General features: G+C 40.9%; 2 protein-coding genes across 2 annotated transcripts in view; one reads left to right on the plus strand and one right to left on the minus strand.

The window, feature by feature from the left end:
• LOC110977098 (TBC1 domain family member 14-like) overlaps positions 1 to 16597 on the minus strand; it is a 29423-nt gene extending 12826 nt beyond the window's left edge. Inside the window, exons 1-2 of the mRNA XM_022230916.2 lie at positions 14833 to 16597; positions 859 to 1140 (exon numbers count right to left, since the gene is read on the minus strand). Coding sequence (XP_022086608.1) covers positions 859 to 1140; positions 14833 to 16238 — 1688 coding nt within the window. The 5' untranslated portion in view covers positions 16239 to 16597. The remainder of the gene's footprint in view (positions 1 to 858; positions 1141 to 14832) is intronic.
• Positions 16598 to 18612: 2015 nt separating this feature from the next.
• On the plus strand, positions 18613 to 22690 carry LOC110977106 (uncharacterized). Its single transcript, XM_022230934.2, has 6 exons — positions 18613 to 18745; positions 18972 to 19073; positions 19399 to 19434; positions 19582 to 19705; positions 19887 to 19997; positions 20416 to 22690. Exons 1-6 carry the CDS (start codon positions 18741 to 18743, stop codon positions 20515 to 20517), a joined length of 480 nt encoding a protein of 159 aa, XP_022086626.1. The 5' UTR covers positions 18613 to 18740; the 3' UTR covers positions 20518 to 22690.
• Positions 22691 to 23436: the final 746 nt, after the last annotated feature.

Here is a 23436-nt window from a genome sequence, read left to right on the forward strand (position 1 = left end):
CGGCGCTTTTGTTAACTTTATATGTACATTTTGAAATAGTCCCGATAATTGGATATAGGAAACACACACACAAAAGCTTCAGTGCATACAATAAAGAGCAAGACAAAACATTTCTGATTTGACTCAAGAAAATAGGCGTACAGATATAAACACAGAATAAAGGATACAAAGGAATCATTCAAAACCATCAAATATGATTAAGGAATGAGAGAATCATACACAACGACTTAGAGCAGAAGACCAACGTCATTAAAACGCAGAATGCAAAAGAGATTTACTGTAAACGAAAAAGGATCCTACACTCGTTGATAAGTTCTAATTTGACTGCACCTATTAGATAAAGGTGGTAGAGATCCACACTATACACTAGAATAGTAATAGTATACATGTAATTTGGAATGATGGAAATGAAACTGAACAGCAAAGCTACCACTGACAAACTGTTTGCATGAAAATAAATTTGAAGGTAAGAAAAAGGAAAAAGAAACCCCAATACATGTACAAAAAAACCCATCGCATCTGTGCAATTGAATACGTATTGACAAAATCAGTGGATGTTTGCTGCAATTGGCCGGGGAAATCTACATTAAGTTGAAGTATTCAGTTGAAGTAAGCATGAGATTTTTGATGTCATACACGTGTACAAGCTTAAAAAATGACTTGAGCCTCAGACCTGACTGAGAAAGAGGAATTGTGGCTTGCCTAAGGAGAAATGACATTTGATATGACTTGTGGAAAAATGACTCATGGCTGGACTTGACTTGTGAAAAAAGACAAAAAGCTTTCATTGACTTGTGGAAAAATGAATTGGCAACAACACTGGGCCTACATGTACTGTATAGTTCCCTCCCAACTTACTGAGGTCGGTTCTCCAGGATCAGGGCTGTAGTAGAGGTGGCTGGCCGCATCCCCGCCTGCTTCTTCTTCCAAGTCAGCGACAGCGTGGGTGGGTGCGTCTTGCCCTTGGGTGGGTAGCTGTCGTTGTAGGCGCTGGCTGGGTGCTGCTGCTGCTGTTGCTGGGCGGCGGCCTGCTTGGCGGGACTCCGATTGAACAGCTTCCATCCGGAGGTGGATGGCGGGCTGTCCGTTTGGTCAGTTGTCGCAGACTTGGTGGATGATGACTTCCAGGGAAAAAGATTTCTGTTAGGTAGACAAGACACTGCACCAAGTCACGACAATATACATGTACAATGCCAGTGTGCATGATATGATTCATTGTAAGCTGATAAGCAAGTTTGGTTAATTTTCAAAAGGCAAGGCTTTTTGACTTAACAATTCACACGTGCGATGCGTACAGCCACAATGATAATGCAGACTTCTTGTAAACGTATTGTTGTTGAATGGCCTCAGACGTGCCTCATTTTGCACACGAGCTCTTGGAAAAATGAAAATGGCTCGTTAATTTTTTCAATTCTGCATACCATTAATAAGAACTTGTAATGTCAACTTTTTTCCTGCAAAAGCTTTTTTATAGCTCCATGATGTAAAGTACACATACACTGTACACTGAGGAAGCAAGCCTCTGTAAGTTTTATACTACATGAACTGGTATGTAGCAAATTCTTTTTATACTATGTACGGTATGCAAACTTGTACGGTGCCATTACCAGACTCCCAAACCTCAATATTGACATCATGTGTACACACATGTACAATACTGGTAAGTATACATGTACCCATCCCTGTACATGTACACATATGCTTGTATATGAACATGTACGGTAATCCAACAGAGGTGCACACCCATGCATTACATGTACAAGCAATTCCAGAAAATAGGGGTCCATTTTTTTTCGTGTCTCTGTCACATCTGACATAAAATTTTGTAAGTTCAGAATGCATTTTCTAATTCCCATGAGTGATGAATTAATGCAAATTACCTGCCAAACAAATTGAAATAGTTTGAAATCAATTCTGATGATATTTCCAGGTCAAATAACAAAGGTCAGATGTAACAGGGACACAAAAATGTCACTTTTGGACCCTTAATTTCTGGAAATACCCATATACATGTTTGACTGGTTACACGTCCCAACTTTATCGCAATTTCTGACATTACACGTATCTCAGGGAAGATTTTGACAAAAACACCATTTCAATGTCTTTAGTCGTATACTGGTACAGTATGGATTTTACCCGACGTACTGATACCAACGTACATGTAGCCTTGTGGGAGGTGAATACATGTACAGTATGCTTACCGTACATATGAATCGTCCTCACACACCTGTACAGATGTTCTCACTCACACTGGTACCAGTACAAGGACATACACACGCAACACACTTTCACTTTGGTGCTGGCAGTAATGAATGAACGAATGAAAAGATGACTGAGTCAGTTAAATTCCAATCACCCACATTCTGGATAACCTTTAATACCACTGAATCTGTGCACAAATATGAACATGTCCGCTTAATGGTTCACTTTTTGGAGTGAACAATGTGCATTGACTGAGTCAATTGGAGAGCTGGAGGATGCATTCACCAGAAAGTTTCCTGATGTCACAGAGAATCCTGGAGGGCCTTGTGGCTGTTTTGCAGTCAGCTGAATTGTGAATACAATGGAGGAACCCACCTTGCTGTGGGAATGAGTCACACAGCATGAAGTTAGGGGCATTGTTAACCACAAACTGAAGGGCAAAGCTATTTAAGGCACATGTACATGTACATCTATGCCTACTTAATGGTATGTACTGTACATGTGTACAAAAAGTGCAGTCTTGTCATACATAGACATTGTACATGTACATGAACACTCACATAAAAAATACCACTTTTATGGTGAGAGCTGTTTTGCTTGTAAGGATTGGCGCACATGTACCAGTATCTTTACTTTGTTTCAAAATTTCTGCAACTAATAATTCTTTGATTACATGTACTTCTCCTTGACAACTGGTACACGCGTACCGGAATACTTCCGAGCGGTACATGTACTCTACAATGTCTAATAGACAAACAGCACTGAGTTTGAATTGGAATGAAAAAAATTAACCAAAAAAAACCCCACTTAACTGCAATCTGCACTCTACTTGATGCTTTCCAAAAAATACTCATGTTTAAAGACTGTGAATACAGTACATGTAATGTACATGTACATACATGTACACTGCACCGGTAGATATTAACAACTAACTAGTCTTGCATAGATGTATACAGTGTCCTGGGTACATGTGCCGTGTACAGTACCATCATGTACATGTACATGTATGATGTACCGGTACAATGTAGACTGCAGTTCAAGGCTAAAAAAGTTTCTGATTCTTACTACTGGTACAAGTACAGTGTACATGTATATACATGCACAGTTGAACCTCGTTAATAAGAGGTTGTTCGGACTTGGATAATTATGTGTACCTTGTTATAACACGAACCTTGTACATGTATTATGAGGAATCAAAAACAAAGGATTGGGACCCCAAAATGTCCTTGTTATACACAGAATCTTGCATAAACAGTGCTCTTCTCAACAAGGTTAGACTGTAGTACTGGTACCGGTACATGAAAACAAGGTAGACTAGTGTGTACTGATACAGTATGTAACAAGTACTTTATATAGGAGTTGGGGGGGTTCAGTGTGGAGATGTTAGTGTCTACAGAGTAAAAATACCGTAACAGGAAGAGAGGTTGGATATGGCATTCACGTCCATTGAACCTGTTCACACCACATTCAATCTACAACACACTTTTTTTCTCTTTATTTCCACTGTCACATTTTCCCAATATTTTCTCCTCCCAACACTCGAGGGTTGCGCTGTCACAATCAAGGCAGGAAACAGGAAGCATTACTGTATTTTTTTGGCCTAATCATATGGGCCTACTGGTATGATAACTGTCTTCGTTAACTTAATACGGTATCATGCCTTTTCCCAATTGAGACAAAGTTCATCTAGAATCAAAACTTTCAGGCTCTCCTGACTTTCGGCTTTCGATTGTACCAGTACACGTACATTTACGATGTACTTCCTGGTCTGTATGGTTTGGTATTATTTGGTGTAATACATGTACATGTCCCGGTATGTAGGCCCTACAGGTACATGCATGTACATGAACATGCGTACCCTCTGTACATAATGTACATGTAGGTACATGTGTACATGTACATGTATTGTATGCAAAGCACATGTACATGTACGTAGTACATGTTGTTTTCAATGGCAGGAAACCCTGATGGTTGAGCAGACACATGTATGCCAAATAAATGTAATAAACCATCATAGTAGCAGTGTACATGTAGCTTCAATGCACAAGTACATGTACGTGTACAACGTATGTATTTGTACATGTACATCTACCCCAGGAAGGGGGTATTATCACCTTGATTACCTAGCAAGTTTATTCAATTGAACAGCAAATGCAATGGCACAGCACTGAAAGCACTTCATGAGCTTTATGGGTTTGTACATGTACATGTAGGTAGGCAAGTGGGCACACAACAGTGACATAGCGGTAAATGCTGTACATCAAAAGTGTCTCACTTGAGGCCGAGGGGAAGGAACACAAATATACCATCAAAACTTCATGGAGAGTTACACTTGACACTTGTAGTTTACTGTAGTTACATGTAAACATGTACAAGGGTGGTATGGAATATCCAAATACCAGTATTTGATTGATTAATGAATACTTGAAATTTGGTTTCGAAATCAAACACTCGGAAGTCAGAGGTAAAAACCACTGGAAATAAAAGAAAAAAATTCAATTACTTGGGTGCCTAATTGCATTCCAAGAGCATAACGATCATATTTCACGGTGCTATGAGTATGTACTGTATTTGAAAACAATAACAATGCTAAAAAATCACTTTTCCAGCTACCGGTAGTTTCTCTTCTGGTTCACTTTTTGCTGTGCAGTCTCACTGGGACTTTGAGGGAATAAATCATCCAGTAGGACTGAACATCAACTGAGGTGCTAAACTCCTATATCGCACACCATGTACATGTACCATACATGAATGTATGTACATGTATGAACTTCCTCCTTAACATGTACAAATTTAACTACTGTACGGTAGGGGATGGACCCTTGTCCTATTGTTTAACTCAGTGAGGCAGACCACCAAACAAACATGCATTTTGTCTCTGCTTTTGTAAGAGTTCAAATTTATGCCTCATCAATGTACATACATGTACATGTAGTCAAATACCGGTTTTTAATCGAGTGGAAGATCCAAGATATTCAGCTGCAGTACCTGCATTTGAACTGCGAGGCTACTGGAACAGGACACGTACCGGTGCGAGAACAGTCAGTGACTTGATACATTCAAATCATAGTTACTGTAAAAAAATATACATGTACAGTACAACAAACATGTACATACGGTATACCACTATGTTGAGTTTCTTCACTAGAAGATGACAAACATCAAGCTCCACTGTAAATCATACAAGTGGTTTGATCTCCATTAATTCTGGTGGTGTACTTCCATTAACTGTTAAATCTTTCCATTATTTTCCCCTAAGGCTGATTTTGTTTTGAAGCCACAAAATTGCTCATGTGCACTTTGGGTAATAGGCAAGTACCGTGCGCAACGTACATGTACACACGTGTTACATGCCAAAAGCATAATTTGGTTTTAGGCTCCTAGCCCTTTGAACAGAAAGACAAAAATGATACCGGTAAATACATGTATTCTGAGCTGGGTAACTGGATTCACAAGGTGCTGCGTCAAGTTTTGAAATGCTTCTGACTGACTGTCAATTAGAATGCAGGTAATGTGGAGCATGCTAAATACAGCCATAGGCTGAAAACGTGCAAAATGCATCTCCTTGGATTCATTTAATTCCAAATACGCACTTTCCACTTGACACTGCTTTGGAAATGGTCTTCTTTCATCACTTCCAACAGGGAGGTCAGTCCCATTACTAGACCTGTAGACTGTCATGGGTAAATCAAGTGATATTTTTTATGACAATCTGGTTGATTACTTTTCAAATATGCTCTGGACAGTAGCAGGAAATGGTACACCGTAGGACCAGTAATTTTACCATTTCAAATGCCTTCGCACAAGCACTGGACTTCAACATGCATGCATGCACACTGCACATGTACATGTATACATGTACCACTACATATACCTGTATTATATCAACACTGAACATACATGTATGTTTCCGCATATGATGTCAGCATCTATTGTACTGTACAGTACATGTGCACTGTACATGTACATGTATTTGTGAGCTCACCTACATGTACATGTATAGAAAAGGTTCAAGTATCAGGTTTTATAACACCCTTAGGACACAACCACAGCTCAGGTCACTGATTTATTAACCAACCTCTCACTAAGGGGGTGGAGCTTACTCAGCTTAGCAGATGTGTAATATACCGGTACATGTACTGGTGCATACTGGTATCTTTAGACAAGCACATCTGTGCAAAAAATAATCAGACTTTATAACAACATTTGAAATGAAAAAAACACGTCAAAGTACTTGAATTACTGCTGTCACAAACTTATGGCAAAGTGAACCCACCGGTACCCGTGAATACATGTGCACATACTGTACAATGTACTGTACAAGTACATGTACATACATGTACATGTACCATTTTTACTGTACTTGTACAGTCATGCATAGCCAAATGTACCACACACGTACGTGGATAGTGCAATCATGTGCCCTGAATAAAATATAAATGCAGTAAAAGTGTACAAAGAGCATTTTAAAGACAGAAATCCTGTCTGCAAATATGCATACACGGTACATACATGTACAGTGCACATGTACATACCATACATGTACAAGAACATGTGCATGCATGCATGTATGCATGTACATGTATTTATGAGCATTTCACTAATTAAACAAAGACAAACAGAGCTCTTAAAAATACATGTACATGTACATGTACATGAAACAGGTTCTGAAAAAAGAATCTCACTGCCAGTTTCGGAAAAATCTGTTTGCATGGGGCTATTACGAATCACAATGTCCCCGGTGCAACTATTTAGTGTTAGATTTAGTATAGCTTCTAATGTTTTGGGGTAGAGTTTTGGTAAAATCTCTTAGTCTCAACCAGATACTGGTACCAGATACCGGTACGTGCAGTATAGCACACATGCACGTAGTTTACACTGTGCACTGTGTAGCGTACCGGTACGCTACATATATGTACATACATGTGTACATTGTGCAGGAATGTTTTGGGATTCGGCAGGAATCAATTCTAGACAGAAACTTCTTGGAAAAATGTGGCAGCTGGGCAGTGAAGATAGGGATTGAAGTAGTCAAATGAGGGATTATCATATACTCCGGAAAGTTAAAGGCAACAGCCTTCAAGCTCCTGCAATTTCACTGGCTGCCATGTGCACTGAGGATTATGTCCCTGCATGCTGATTGGTTGAGCCCAAGGTGCACATACAGGAACTCAGATACAGCATACACAGTACAAGACACACCAGTACAGTGCCACTCCTGTATTATGTACTGTACATGTACCATACAGTGTGCACACTGTACAAGTACAAAACGTGTCTGCATTCACCATCCATTAATGCAACATTATCAGTTTTGTGATCAAACCTTATCTTGGAAGGCATGTATACCGGGAATTCATAATCCATATGTGCGTACCGGTAGATAATAACCACACGTACATGTACCGTGGGGGGGGGGTTAAATAAGTTACGTATTGGCATAAATATGCCTCCCAACTTTAGTCAAAATACGCAGCATAAAGCCTGATGCAAAACATAAAACACGCAGTGATTTCTACTATAGAAAGAGTACTGTAAGTACAGTACAAGTACTGTATGTTTCATCAATTGCATCCTGCCCAACAGACTAACATTCGTTGCAGATGCTACTGAAACCGATTTGTTCATGTTCGTCTGCATGCAGCTTTTCCCGCTGCTCTGTGCATGACCATGATATAAGTTATTCAAAAAACTCCTGACTCGATGGGAAAGACCTGAAGCAAAACGTGCTACAGACCAACATGGGTTACTCGTACTGTGCACGCGTTGTGAGCTTGGATTGTTTATGTGTACAAAAAAGTGGTCACCAGACTCCCAAAAGACACGATGCAGTAAAATTTATTTCTAGCCCATGGCGACCACACTACATGTAAAAGTATTTTCATCGATCTGATCTGATCTGATTTGCCCAAACTCCTCACTGAAAGTTCTGTGAAAACATGTGAAGTTTTCTGAAAGTTTTGATCTGCTAAAATGGGCATTTTTTCAAGTGTTGATTTACAGACTTTCTGGTACATCTACATGTACAAGAAACTAGGTATCCTATTTTGTGAAAATTTGGGTCTGCGACACCTTATGATAGACAGATTGACTTTTAGACTGTGAGTGTGAGAGCGTGTGAGAGCATTTGAGTGCTGAGCGATGAAGTGCACTGTGATTTTCCGAATGGCCACCACTGGATGTGTAAACATGGCAGCCGGTCAACACGGCATCTGCATTTGGTAGCCTCACATGTGCTGCCGTACATTTACACAGGCAGATACAGACTCATGTGACTTTGTCTATTGTGTCTATGGTGTCATGAGTATAAATCACTAAGCGCTGTGTTTACTGTGTTTTTCCAGAGAAATAATAAGTATTATTACATTTACTAAGGCAAAAGGACAAACTCGCATAAAAAATACAGGTGCTATGTAAGTTCCTCCACCTCTTAGGGAGTATAGTACTCTCCCTCTCACGAAGAAGAATACAACACAATACTGGGGCAAAAGAGTACTGCACTCTACTCTAAGCAAGGAAGTGGGTATTGTAAACATGGCTTGAAGAAAATTACCTAAACCCCTGCACATACACGGTAGTTACCGGTACAGTAAATCCTGAACCCACACTCTACAGTAGTTTGTTAACTGTTCCCCAAATCTACATGTAAAATGAGTTTGTCCATATGTGTTAAAGAGTACCTCTAAGGAAAACATGCTTTCTCTGATTTTATCTGTTCAAATAAATATCGATGCATCCAAATTGAACCCAGTGTCATTTGTTTTCAGAGCTCGACTATAACAAGCTAATAAGAGCTTTTGTTTCTGTTCATGCCAAGATGCAAAGTCTGAATGTAGATTGCATCATTCAGAGAAAACAGAGAATACAAGGGAAACCTTGCCCTGAGTTTGTAGTGGATAAACCCTTGTGCATGCCAATGGCTACACGTACATGCATTGTTTGCTACTCCTTCATTTACATGTGAAACTAGGCATTGCAATCTTCACTTCTGTCAGAGACAAAATCAGTATGTTCACCTGGGGATCCAAGAAGTGACAAACAGATCAGTACGCTCCTCTCAGAATTAACTTTCCACATAAAATTCCATGTATTTAGCACGGAGCCCACTATGCTTTTCCGGCAGAAGTGCTGGCCGACAGCTACATGTCGCTTTCAACCAATGAAAGCCATAACGTCACTCATCCAGTTGGGGCTGATTGGCTAAGAATAGGCAGCTACCGTACAAGAAGATGCATGCAACTCTACACATCAGACATTCATTTGACTACACAAAGAGCATGATTTCATGAAATGCATGTAGGGAAAACTTACAACAAAAATTCTAAAAAAGACCATGGTCTATAAGGGGATACAAATAAAAGAAAAGGTTGGCCACCACAGGTGACAAACACTATAAAAACTACAGTAACCATGGTGTACTGTGTTTCAAAATTCTTCCATAATTGTAGATAACATTATCATTCAGGCCTATCGGGGGTACATGTACATCATGTATCATTATGAAAAAAAAAACCTGAAACACATTCTGTTACATACTTTCACAGTAAGTGTACATATACATGTAAAAAACTTGTACCGTATACATGTACATCAGGCTATCAACCATCTTTACACCACGGCTGGATATGCGTAATATTAATGTATGGAATGCATGCCAAATACTACATGTACATGTACCATGGGATATTCAAATGTCTTCAGAATTTGCACACAAGTACTGGTACATGTAATAAACTGTAAACACAAGAAAATCCTGCCTGTGCCCCTGAACTAATTGGATCAGGCTGGTACTTGGTAATGTCCATGTATGGTAAGAGTACAGGTGCATGCAATGTCTGGTTGGTTTACATGTACATGTCTGACGTCACTTCCTCACCATGCTCACACCAAGTTGGCCATTATCATAATGGCTATTTAGGGGTGCAAGTACATGTACATATTTCTTCTACAGTATGGAGTGCAATAGTTCAACTCGGGTCATGCATAATGTTATGGGTGCAGTGCAGAACAAGGCCCAAGGCGTGCTGGACCCAACCAGGAAAATGGCGGTCATAAATGACTGGCAGAAAGACATTGCAGAACATGAATACTACATGTATATGAGCCACAGCACTTGGCCAGTACACAACTGTGGGCCTAATGGTTGATACTGTGACTGTACATGTATGTACCGGGTAGCACAGAAATGACAAACATCTGTGCATATGGGGGAAGGGTACGGTGCTGGTTTGCCCACACATATACATATGACAGAAAAGTGGCCAGGCCTGAAGGACGTCTGAAACTTCTAGAAATCCAGAATTATGGGGCCATGAATCCTGAACTTGGGGAAAAAATCCAGTGGAATCACCAGGGAACATTGAACAACACACATCGTGAGCGAAGAAAGAAGTGGAGTGCAGATTTTACATGTAATGCCGAATTTGGAAGCAATTGCATACCGGTACATGTACCGGTACATGTGCACTGTACAAATTAAATGTATCGGTACACGTGCGCATGTGGATTACATGAACTACATGACTGCAGAGTGGATTCTATTGATTTGCCCAGACCAGAAAGCTGATGACTACTGTAAAATGTTCCTTACATGCACCTGTACCAATCCATTTTGGTACAGGTGTACTGTTATGGCAGCAAAGCACAGGACTTTGGGAAGTATGTGTATGACAGGTTCCTCAAAATATGGACCATTAGATAACGTTCAACTTTGGGGGTTCATGTTTCCTGAAGAGAACAGTGAATTAATTCCCAATGTCTGATGTAATGAGGGAAGTCATGGCTGATATCTGGAACAATGACTGTGTCCATCTACCGGTATCAACTTAACTGTGGTTAATTAATTAAGGTCTTGAACGTCAGCATTTTTGACGGACATGAACAACATGTTGAAATCTTAGCCAATAAAATTTACCGAGGAGTGATATTCCCCACGGTTTTTTACAGATTGATATGTGGCGAAAGCAACCCTTTAAACAGAAAAACAGTATTTGGTAGCCGCTGGCTCGTAATGGGGGAAAAAAATAAGCGCCAGCACTTTTATGAAAATTTAGTAATCACGTGTGCTGAATATTCATGAACGTACTGTACATACACACATGTAGCATAAATACCCTGTGTTTACATCGTCCATCCATGCCGAAGAATCATGACCTGGCGCGGCACACATCCACCACACAACTTGCATGTATACAACTTACAAGCGCTAATGAGGTCAATCCACGAAATCAGGGTTTTCGCCAAGAGTTCAGCCACGGATGTTATGACGTCTATAGTTTCAGCGTGTCAAAGGACACCCTGCTGCATGAATTGGGCTATTTCTGACACTTTAAATCACAGCGACACCCTTTATTTCCGGCCTGAGCTCCGTTTCAGGTTTCCTTTAGGTTACAGCAAAAAAGCAGCAAAAAATGGAACCCATGCAATGCCGTGGTTTGTAAAATGGCCCCGGTGTCCGTATACAGTGCATCAATAACGTATGTTTAGATCGAGAACAAACCAAACCGTGCTCGTGATCGCGACACACGTACATGTAAAGTATGGCATGTACACTGTACACTGTACAGCGCACTCAGTGCGACTCGACGAGACTTGCCCTGCCATTTCTACTTTTCTGGAACGAACTTTACATAATCATAGTCATTGCTTTTTTTTATTTTTAAGGATACTCAAAATTGTTCGAATACATTTGTATGTATTTTTTAAGCTATCTTAAGTCGCAAATGGCGGCTAGATGGTGAAAATATGATCGCATTAGCAAAACTTTGGTCGCATTTGCGACTGATTTAGGCGCTATTTAAAGCGTTGGGTGAAAGGTGATAATATTTACACATACATGTATTAAAACCATAATCATGAAATTAAAAAAATACCTCTCACAATTAATCGGGTCCTGAAGTCGGCAGTCGCGAATGTCATTCGATTCTGTCATTAGTGTCAAAAAATCAACTGCCAAAAAAAGCGAGTAAAATCACAATCGATATATACAACACAAGCTTTAAAAAAGAGTGCAAAAAAGCACCCCAAACCATCATCATTTTACGCCTGGATAGATCACATTTTCTTCAACTACGTTTCCAAAAACCACAGTCCAAAATACCAATCATGGCAATTTTGCTGCTTCCGTCATTATCTCGCGGTGCCGTTAGAGAAATGTTTCACTGCATCGTGGTCTGTTTGACCTTTGACATAAACCCACATAGTGTGCCCTCTTTTTCATTCGATATTCATGAGCCCCTCCACGGAATGCATCTTTTGTCAAAATTCTCGAAAGTCATCAAAACTCTGTCAAATATGACATTCGCAACGAACATTTTGTACTCATTATACATTTTTGATGCAGTAAAACTTGAGGATAAGCCAAACTTTTCTTATCATTTTCCGTCAATTTTGTGCTCTTTTTTCATGGCTTATTTTTTTAAAAGTTATTTCTTAAGTGCTTTAAAAAACATCAGTTGAATTATCCTTCTTGTTGAGAGAAGTTTGGAAATCGAGTCCTCTGGTGCAAACACTTTGACGTAAAACTTTAAATGAATTCAACTCCATTTTACCAGTACACGTACATGTATTTGCACTGGTAGCCAACCAAATGTGTACCAAATGTACACATTACGTGTACATGTATGCCTAATTATCCCCAAATAATCATTTTTATAAATCTGAAGGTGCTGATTTGTATTTTACATGATCAAAGTCACTCTTTTAAAAGTTTTGGAAATGACATCCGGAGTTGCATTTTGGTCCATGCCGTTTGAACTAGTACATGTACAATGTACATGTACTGTACATGTACATGCATGTACTGTGCTAGAATAAGGGTATTCCCCCTTGATATTCAAATAAACAATACACAGGGAATGTTTCCTGACAGGAAACACTCACACGGCTTGCTACTACATGTACATGTATTTACATGTATAAGTGCAAGGTTAAAAAGTGATCTGAATGTTATACATTGGTATCTGGCAGCGTACATGTACATGTACAGTGTACATGTAGTTTAGTAAGCTTTCCATGGATGCTTGTACATTTCTTGGACCTCTTGTCTCACCACTACAGAACTGCTGTGCGAAGCGACGACTTCGTTCACAACGAGGGGCCAATCACTCGGCAATACATCGTGTGAAGGACTTAAACAATGTCCTTCAGATGTTCCCATAGGAAACAACTGCAGGTTGTAAGATCAGGTGACCTGCTGATAGCCATTCCACTGTATCATTGAGGGCAATCACTCTGTCTTCAAAGAGTTCCCTGAAGTTACGTAGTCTAAGAACTGCGCCAGGTAGGGCATTATTTGAAAGCTTACAGTCACATGTACATGTACGTGTGTACACAATATTGTTTCAGATGCAACCATGCTAAGAGCAGAGCCGTAATGACTCAAGTCAATGACTCGACTCAAGCCTGACTCGAGTCGCAATTTTTTTGCAATTTAACTTGAGTCCCAACGGGTAAATGATTAGACTAAACTGGAGTCTCTGTGACCTTTCTCGACTTGAACCTCTCATGGAGACTCGACTCGAGTCTCAAAACATTAAAAGCAAAAATTTTTTGACAAATAAAATTTAGAAATCAGATTCACAGCACTGCTCTTATATCGATCTGGAATACGTAGTACAGCAGGGGTGTAAGAATTCAGTCTTTTAGCTGATTTCAGCTATTTTTTGTTTAGATGTTGACCCAAATTAAGTTTTTTGTACACCTGGTCGGCACATCAATATCTAAGGAACTACTTGTATTTACATTTCAGCTTTTTGCCAGCTGTTTTAGCTTTGATTTTTATAAGTGGCCACTTACATCCCAGTTTTGACCCAAGACGGGTTTTACTGTTTTGGCCCGTGTACCATGCAGACAACGTGCGCTGGCGAGCACGTACATGTACCACAGTACAGGGCACTGTATTCACAAGAGTCGACCTGCCAGAAAACCAGTCTTGTAGAATCTTACCCGAAAAAGTCTGAGCATGCATGTGTACCTCATGCGCTCAAATTAATTTGAGCGCATGAGGTACACATGTACCATGAATAAGTGCTCATGCACACTGCCAAAAACCGCAGTCAACATAGCGCGCGGTCTTCAGCAGTGCATACAGCATCATTTTATGCGCATCAAAAGTATGAAATACAAGTGCAGTCTTCTAAAACCTTTTGCTCAAAAGTACTTACACGGCTTATTCAGACAGGAAGCACTTAGTGTACACGTTATGGTACTACGTACATGTACCACATCTATTGGGAGTATCAAATTTTAGGAAGAATTTCATAAATTGGGCCATCAGAATTTATGAGTTTCACATATACCAACAAGTTGAGAAAAACAGGGACAGGTGTTGATTTTAGAAGGATTTCAGGAGGAAGCGTAGTTCAGATACCGGTACATGTATGTTCCTGGGGGAGTAATGTGTGTGACCGTATTGTCCCCAGGTCCCTTATTACTACAGTGTATGAAAACCAATCGGACTTGACAATAGGTGGCAAAATTAGGGACCTGTAGACTATACGGTCACCCATGTTACAAGTACATGTCGGTTTGAAAAGCAGGGTGAACTTGGTGGTATGGCACTCAAAAAGTGTGATCGACTGATATATTTGGAATTCTTTTCCAAAATTTTTGGAAGAGTGTCTGACTCACCTTGCCAAAAACCCAGCCAGGCCTCGTTTTTTGGGCTTAGCTCCCTGGCTGGCGTAGGCCCAGTGGTCTCCTCCGCTCAGCTGGCTATGCAAGTTGACCTCCACGAAGCCCGGTTCAAGATTGTCCCTATTCTCGTTGAGATCGTCCGTCGCCAGGGAGGACGAGTATTCTGTGCTCAGACTGGAGACGCTCGTGAAGGATGCCCTGGACTGCAGTTCGTGCTGCAAGATGCCGGAGAGGCAGGGATGTTGGGAATCTGAGTGGCCATCCTGCGAGGGCTCAAAGAACGGCTCCTGCAGCTCAATGACAGCGTTTCCCGTCGCGCCCAGCTCTTCCAGGAACCGGGGGGTGCTCGTCGAGGGAGTGGTTCTGAGGGACTGGGACTTGTTAGGGGTGGTGACCCACTGTGGGGCTTTGGTGTCCAGATCTAGGCAGCCTTCGAGGGATTTGGGCCTCCTCAGCTTGGAGCTGCCGGGCACCTGGGAACCTAGGTCGATAACGTCAATAGTCGCTGGGGAAGTGGGATTCTCCCCAGAGAGCTCAATGTCACTCAGAATGAGCTCGTTGCTGCTGGTGATATCTAGCACCGCTGGCTGATCCAAAGATGATTCTTCGGACTGGACCGACACGATACTGGTCGTGCCACAGTTAGGCAGTTGGCCAGTGCCCGAGTGTGAGGGATTTTCCTCTCCATCCCCTGGTGTCCGTTCACCATGCTGTCTCGTTAAGTCCGCTTCTAATCTTATTGCATCTTGTGGAGTTGCTGTGGCAAGATCGCTCCTTCCTCCATCACGAGAACTACCGACAGCTGTGTGGCTGCTGTCTTCTTTAATGGCTGAACTGTCTATGCCACTACATGAAGTTCTATTGCATAAAGTGTCCGTTCTCTGTACAGGATTGTTTGACAATGTACCCTCATCATGAGATTTGTTTGTCGTTGTGTCTGTAGATGCACTAGTCACAAGATTTATCGCTGTTGTAGAAGAGTCAAGGGACACGTCTTCCATCCTTGTTACAATGTCTTGGCTGTTTGACACCCTAGGCACCTGGTTTAGTTCATCTTGGTAGCGATGCCCACCGGTCAAGAAGGTTCTCGAGTCCGTCTTAGCTTGGACACTGTCATGACTGTTGTTTACTTTCTGACCAGCATTCTGTTGTCCTCGGGACCCAGTGACTGTCGTATATGGCAACGGCTCTGCAGCAACACCCATGCTTGGCGATTGGTCACTGACTTCAGACGACGAGTTAGGACGGACTTCCCCAAAATCACTGCTGCTCCCTGGGCCCTGAACTGGCTGCAGTAAACGCGATGGGTTATTGCAAATGTTGCCAGCTAATGCCCCGACTTGGGAGTCCATGGCTGGAAAATATTGGCCCCGAAAGCTTGCTTCATCAGTTACATACATGTACTGTCATGACTGTTTGACAGACGGGTCGCACTTCCGCATTCACACATTGCTGTTGACATGCATGTAAATTACATGTACACAGCTGCCAACTTACAGTTTGCCAATGGGCAAACAACCAAGTGTACCACATGTCATCGGCCATCCGCATACCTGAACTTCAAATCACCATATCACGAGAAAAGCCAATCCAATAGCACAGAGATAGGGTACGGGGCAAAAAAAGTACCTCTCGATTGCCATCACCAATTACATGCGATATCCCGCCAAAATTCACTGGTTTCTGCCATGTTTCTTACCGCAAGTTTTTGTTAGACCTGCCATCGTGAGTTAGTACCATTTCCAATGAAAATAGCTGGTACTGCGCCCGGTGGTCCCGTTACCAAACTGCTGGGAAGAAGATCAGAGACCAGCTAAAAGAACAGAGGGCGTTTCTGATCGATGCGGTGCGTATATTACGTGTGTGTGTCTGGCCGCTGGCTAACCCCGGATAGAGGGAAAAATCTAGGGGTGGGGATAGAAAGAGGTTGGTAAGAATCAGAAATCTGGTTGGTTTAAACATGGAGGTAGTTGATACAAGTTCCGGTAAAATCTGTTTGGTGAAATGATTTTGAAGGATGACTTGGATGGAAACAGGATGACTGATACTAGTTACAAGAAAATACGCAGCTAACTTGCCGAGCCACAATTTTTTTCTCACGAGAAAAAGCCCTAAAACTGTGCAGGAGGTGTGTTTAGAGTGCCAAATGGCGGTGACCTTATTCTAAAATATTTTCCCCTTGTTCAATTTCGGCGAAGGAGGGTCTGGCCTAGGTACAGTACATCCCCAGTCGCGCTTACCGCGCCTACATAAGTTATGATTTCTATGCCTTATATAAACACACTGTGTGCGCGAGCAACGGAATCGTGATAGCGCCACCACGGTAAAAGTCAGGCCAGTAAGTGTGTTGTTCAAGATGATCGGACGATGAAAAATCACCTTGGAAATATTTTCTATTTGGCTTTGTATAACATCAGAAACATTCTGATCAAGTTATTTTGTCTGCAAATAAACAGACGACCGCTTTGATCATGATACAAGGCAACGTTAATTAATACATGCAATTCCATAGTCTGAAGGCCTAGTGTTGCGATGTTTTAAGGCACTGCGTTTTTCGAACAAGACGGGATTAGACGCAGAAATGCTAGTATTTACATCAACTTTTCTGAGTAGGAGAGTGATAAATGTCTGCAACGAAAGTTGCTCAACGATAGTGGAATATCTTGTCACATACACCTACAAGTGTTTGATTAACAACCCCGAGGCGTAGCGACGTAGGTGGGGGTGTGGAGGTTTGGCACCCGCGCGTCCCCCATAAATAATTCCAGTCGGCTAATAGAGCTTCGGTAGGCAAATGAATCCAAAATCAGTATATACGTTGTAAATGATGTACGTTTGCCATCGGCATTTCCCCGAAGCATGAAATGTAGCGTACCACAGTTCACCACACTAGGTTGGCGAACAAGTTACAAGTCGGCAAACTGAATCGTACTCCGGCACACCCCAAAGAAAATGCCGTAGCTAACGGACCCTTTCTTCAACTTTCCACGCACGAGGAAATTTCCTCGGACCTTGATATCTTGATTTGCTGGTCAAAATGCTCAATGGCTGAATTTGCATGCATATTTAATTAATGTCAGAATCCACATTTTAATTTCCAAATCAGAGAACGTGGTTGACAAACTACTCAATTTTTCCCAATGTTGACCCCTATATCCTTTAAAGAGCACGGTAGTTTGTGCCGGGGGCGGATTCCGTCCCAAGAACTCAGCTGTGCCACACTAGATTTCTTTCGAAACTTGGCATGCATGTAAAGACATGTCCTTGTCATTACAGATGTGAAGTTTGAACTCAATCAGATGGTTTTGTTGTTACGGTCATTTGAAGAGCTCCAATGTAGGCGCGTGCCAGCCTGCGTGCATTGAGCACCACAGTAAAAAGTACACTTTGTTCGGCTGACCTGTCTCTGTCGGCAAAATACGAGCTGCGCAAGAACAGCATGCGTGATTTAGAAAGATTAGTGTCAAGATGACAGCAGAGAGTTATTTTAAAAAATCGCCTCAGCTCCCCCCCCAAAAAAAAAACAGTGGTGAGGCAGGAAAAATGGAGGGGGAGGTGGATTCCGGCCCCCTGCTGTATTAGGGTTAAACTTAGCACGTTTATAAAAAGCGCCCTCTTTTTTACCCTGAGAACTTCGAAAGTGCGCGCGTCTTGACCATCATTGTTACGTTCGTAAAAGTTTTAACAATTTTGCGAAAACATTCGTTTGTTTGCGTCATCGGTCACTATGAGATGTCATTGTACGTTTGGCGTCCATGGAAACTATACACGGAAAATTTGTTTTGAGATCCAGAACTATCTTCACCAGCACAGTGTACGGACGTTTCAAGCTTTTCCGCTTTGAGATCTACGACATTTTAGGATAGTTAAAAGTTCCTTTGCACTCAAGAAACAAGAAGGACATGACGTAAGTTTCCTCATTCTAAAAAGTAACGATTACAAATTGTGCTTCTGTGATTTCCTCGGTAGCTTGTCCTTGAAAAGATCACGATCGTTAGACTCAATGGATGAAAGGACACAACTAATCGTATTAAACATTACGAGAATCTCCCTCCGTGAATCAAGTTCTGCCAACGGTGGCTCTCAGACACAAAATTAATGCAGTAGGACTAAATATCCATTTTGTTTTGCAGTAAGATTGGCTGCTTCCTTGCAGCACTAGCTAGTGCTACTATTGGCCTCGCTGCGGCGTGGTATATCCAACGCAGCGTCTCTGGCAAGCAGGAGGAAACCAGGTCAGGAATCATTAAGTGATATTATCCTCCAAAACTCTTACAACGTCCTTTATGAAACAAACCTGCGCTTTCTTTATAAATTAAAGAACTGTGCTTGGACATCAATATTTGATCAAGTAGTTTTAATGACACGATTGTGCTAATTATAGAGCTATTATCGCCAATACTTTGAAAAACTGCATAATTTACGTTTTTGAAACTGGAACAAATTAACTTCAACACTTTTATAAATGTCTCATCATCTACATAGTGAAAAACGCAATTTGAATTTCGAAAGTAGTTTCCCGAAAAATCACTAAAATAGCTGTCTTCTTATTTTTCATAGTGCACCTGTTTTCACAAGCACCGATGTGGACACTGGGTAAGCTAATAATTTTGAAATATTAAACTGATGTGCCAATTCGATAGATCTTTAATAGTCTGCAACAGGTCATAATGTTCGGAACGATTCTGTCACTATAGTTCCTCGACACTCTTCACGATAAAGAATTCTTGTATTTTTTCCCAGATTGTCTGGCCAGCTGGCAAACATGATTGTTGGCGGGAAATTCCCGTCGGATCAGCCTGATCTCACGGCTCCTAGGAAGACCGTGCAAGAAAGGGCCATAGAACTCGCCAAGGAAAGAGTACAGGTCAGTTTACTGTATTGTGAAGCAACAAATTAGACTGCACAAATTGAATGAGCATAGGGGAGGGTATGATATCACAGTATGAGTGATCGTCAGTTTAGATGTTGACCGTCATAGAGATGTGCTTACGCCAACTGTTTTGTGCAGTGAGTATATGTGGTGGTCATTTTTTCTCAACCATCAGAATAACCTTGCTGAGGCCAGAGCAGAAGCCCGTCAACTCCTGGGGACCGTAAAGGCACCTTCTCCATACGTTTTCTTCCTGGGTCTAAACGACTGCATGGAACAGGATGAGGTGAATTAACAAACCTTCGCTTATGATTAGCTTGGGTAATACACTGCAAGTACAACGTCTTTTACACGTCAAAGGCACACAAACTGCCAATTTTAGTTCACCTATAGAAATACTGGATGGTGCAAAAAACAATCAGATTGCTCCAGTTAATGAAAATTAACATACTGATGTTGATGATTACAATTACTTATTTAAAGTATTATAATATTACTGAAATTGCATACTTTCAGTTGCATTTTTATTTCTGTTCCAGTTTGACCTAGTTATTGACTATCTCATCAAGATTATCGCCTTTCTTGTCAGTCCAATTTGGAGTTTGTCCCCGCACATTATTTTTGTCTGTCCTTCTTTGAGCCCTGCCCCTGTTTTTTGTTTGTTTCACTTTCTTCCTTCCTCCTTTTGTCTCCTCAACTTCTAGATCTTGGACCTTGTGCCAGAGGACATGCAGGAGGAAATCCTGCAACAGAACAAGGAGTTCTTCCAAAAGATGGCCGCGTGCGCCGGCATGAATAACTGGTAGAACACCAAGAACGATTGCACTTATTACCACAACGGCCCTTCAACTACAAATGAAGTCAGAAAGCTGCTTAATACTTTTAGTTCTGAGAATGAATTAGGCAATAAAAATCCATTATAGATACACATGATGCTTCTTGGAATACCTACCTACAGTCGGTATTGGTTAGACGGTTCGTTTAATGTCTCATGGTACAAATCAGGAAATACTAGATTTTCAACAAGTTAGGAAATTCTTGGTGACGCATTCATCTGGTTTGATCCTGGCTCGTTCACGGTGAAGGTCGGAAAAATGTGTTTTTTCATCGTGTTTTTGCACTTTTCGAAGCGTATCTTACACATTCATGTATTTCAGTTGGAGTCATTTTATTTAGAAACCTCCTTCTTTTCTTCCTTGTACATAATGTTTACTGGAAGCGGTATGCCTTTATTTCTCTGACTTTTTTTCCAAATAGATTGGTTTCCTTCTTGGAGTATGAATGCTTAGTTTTTCTGTTGTTCTCTGGCAAAATGGAAATTGGTTCTTTTTAGGTTCTTGTTCTGTTGCCCATTTGGTTTCTTGGCTTGGCTTGACATTGTTCGTTTGATGAAACGTTTATTTGCATGACTTTATGAAACTTTTTATTTTGCGCTCCTCTTAAATAGTTGCTTAGATATAGCTTGCTTATGGTTGAATTGTTTCTTAGTTCGACTATTATGTTGGTAGTTTTGTCGAGTTTTTATCTTAGTTTTGTTCGCCTGTTTATACGGCTTGCTGGTTAGATTGACTGTTGGTTAGTTTGGTAGCCTAAATAGTCTGTTGTTGGTGGGTTTTAGTCTTTTATTTCATGAGACCAGTATAATTTGTTGGTTATTTTATTGGTTGGCCATTGGGTTAGTCGGTTGGATGGCTAGTTTTTTTTATACTCCATTGTGGGTTTTAAGGTTAGGTTTTTTTTAAGCTTCAACATACTTTGCAGGCCTGATCTATAAAAGTCCCTTTCAGTACATAGACCATTAACCGGAACAGTCCCCAGTCTCCGAATTCCAATATGATTTGCCATCTACTGTAGTGTTAGGGTTAATTTCACTTGTCATTTTTTAACCCTCGAAAGCATGTTCATTCGCCAGGGCCGACCAGTATGTAAAGCGATGTAACTGACACATTGTTGGAAGTTCTACGCTTTCATCAGAGTTCGGCCTGTCACCGAATGATCCCAATCATTGCCAAAATAATATGCCGTAGTGTTCCCCCCTTATTTCTTTCTGTATAGTGTATATTTTCCAGCCGCCTTGCTAGCCACCAACTAACCGAATTGTCAGCTTGCCAGTACTGTGGTTTTAATTGGTCTGTTTGTAGATCAGTCTGCATGTCTGTCAGTCTTTCGGTTGATTTGTGTACTTTATCATTGTTACCTAGGCACTCTATCTCTATATATATCATTTTTAATTTTGTTTCGCTTGCCTATTGATTCGGTTCTCTATTTTGTTTTGGTGTATTTGTTTTGTACAAGTTTGCTCGTTTACTGTTTCTTCGTTTTGGATATTCCTGTTTTGTTGCTTCAAACTTTTTACCAATTTATTTATTGTTGCATATAATTTAATTATCATGGCACTTCAGTTTTTCAACGCACTTGCAAAAAAATGTCATAGTATGCTTACAGCTTTTTATACCCTGTTTTTCTTAATATCATACCGTTACTTGGATGCAGCAACCAGGACCACGGTTAGAAACAGAACCAGATGGAGCGTCTTACATTAAGGAATCGTGATAGAAAGAAGCATATTTCCATAATTCGCTGTGTCACAGAAAGTTTACAAAAAATTACTTAAGTAGCGGTCTCTCTCCGATTGTAACTGCCACAGCTTGGAGCAAAATGCTCTGGATTTCAGCATGATCGATCCATGCTGAATTTGTTAAAGGTGATGAAAAATTCCACCTCAATAGGAAAACTCAACAGGGCCTTTCATGGGCTGAAAATAAAGCCCGTTGGATTTTATCAGGATACTTCCGCCCGGCTGGGACCCTACACCGCAGTAGACTCACGCCGGATACACAAACTCCATGACTCCCAAGAAAACTCATTTATCATTCATTAATGGTTCACAGCTTCTAGAAATATGAAAAAAGGTAGATAAACTGACCGGTACGGAAACATAATGTAAGGCAGCTAACGAAATAAACCAAAAATGCAAAATTTGTCTCCGAACGGAGTTCCTGTTTGTTTGTGTTGTTCGACTGGAAAATTTGTTCGAAAATTTTGTAACTTTAAACATTTGCCTCTTAGATCTAATAAGCATGTATTAATTATTTAGAAATACCAGTGCAAAACGCCTGCTGTAATTTACTTCGTGGGATTGAGTAAAGGAAAATGCATATTTCTTGTTATAATGTAAAAACACTTAACACACGTCATTTATCGGAATGTAAAACCTGCATGTCTTCGTCCGCTGATTAGGGAAATTCCGAGCCCATGCCGTGACATGCGCGCTGGCACAGCGCAAACAAGGGAGGAGCTCATTTTGGTCAAACAAAATGCACACCTGCATTGCGAACTGTAAAGCAACAGAAGCGCTGTAGCATGGCTGTTCACAGACAGCAAGGGGAACAACGGAACATTTTGTTTTAATATGAAGACGGGAATAAATATTATGATTCTATATTGTGTCATTCGTATCACCAACTTAGACAAGAAAACTACAGTTATGACATTTGCATAGGGTTTTCTTAGGAATAAGGATCTGAGAAAAAAGACCTCTGAGTTTGTACCCCTGTATACATTTTTAAAGGGGGCGCACACGCTTTTTGTTCATGTGTGGCTCTTTATGCGCATGCATTCTGACATATATAAGAAGCATTCTCTGTACGAGAACAGGACCCGGTATAGCGCAGCCAATGCCAGAATTACGCAAAAGTAGGAGGCAGTTGGACAAGAACTCTCGC

Source organism: Acanthaster planci, linkage group LG13, assembly GCF_054643075.1.
Source record: "Acanthaster planci isolate LZ-2023a linkage group LG13, COTS_SCS, whole genome shotgun sequence".
NCBI classification, from domain to species: Eukaryota; Metazoa; Echinodermata; class Asteroidea; order Valvatida; family Acanthasteridae; genus Acanthaster; species Acanthaster planci.

Excerpts from the sequence above, each read along its gene's own strand:
- LOC110977106 (XM_022230934.2), top strand. Across the intron at positions 19,074-19,398 it reads GGCAAGCAGGAGGAAACCAG|TGCACCTGTTTTCACAAGCA; the intron begins GTCAGGAATCAT and ends TATTTTTCATAG. Across the intron at positions 19,998-20,415 it reads ACTGCATGGAACAGGATGAG|ATCTTGGACCTTGTGCCAGA; the intron begins GTGAATTAACAA and ends CTCAACTTCTAG.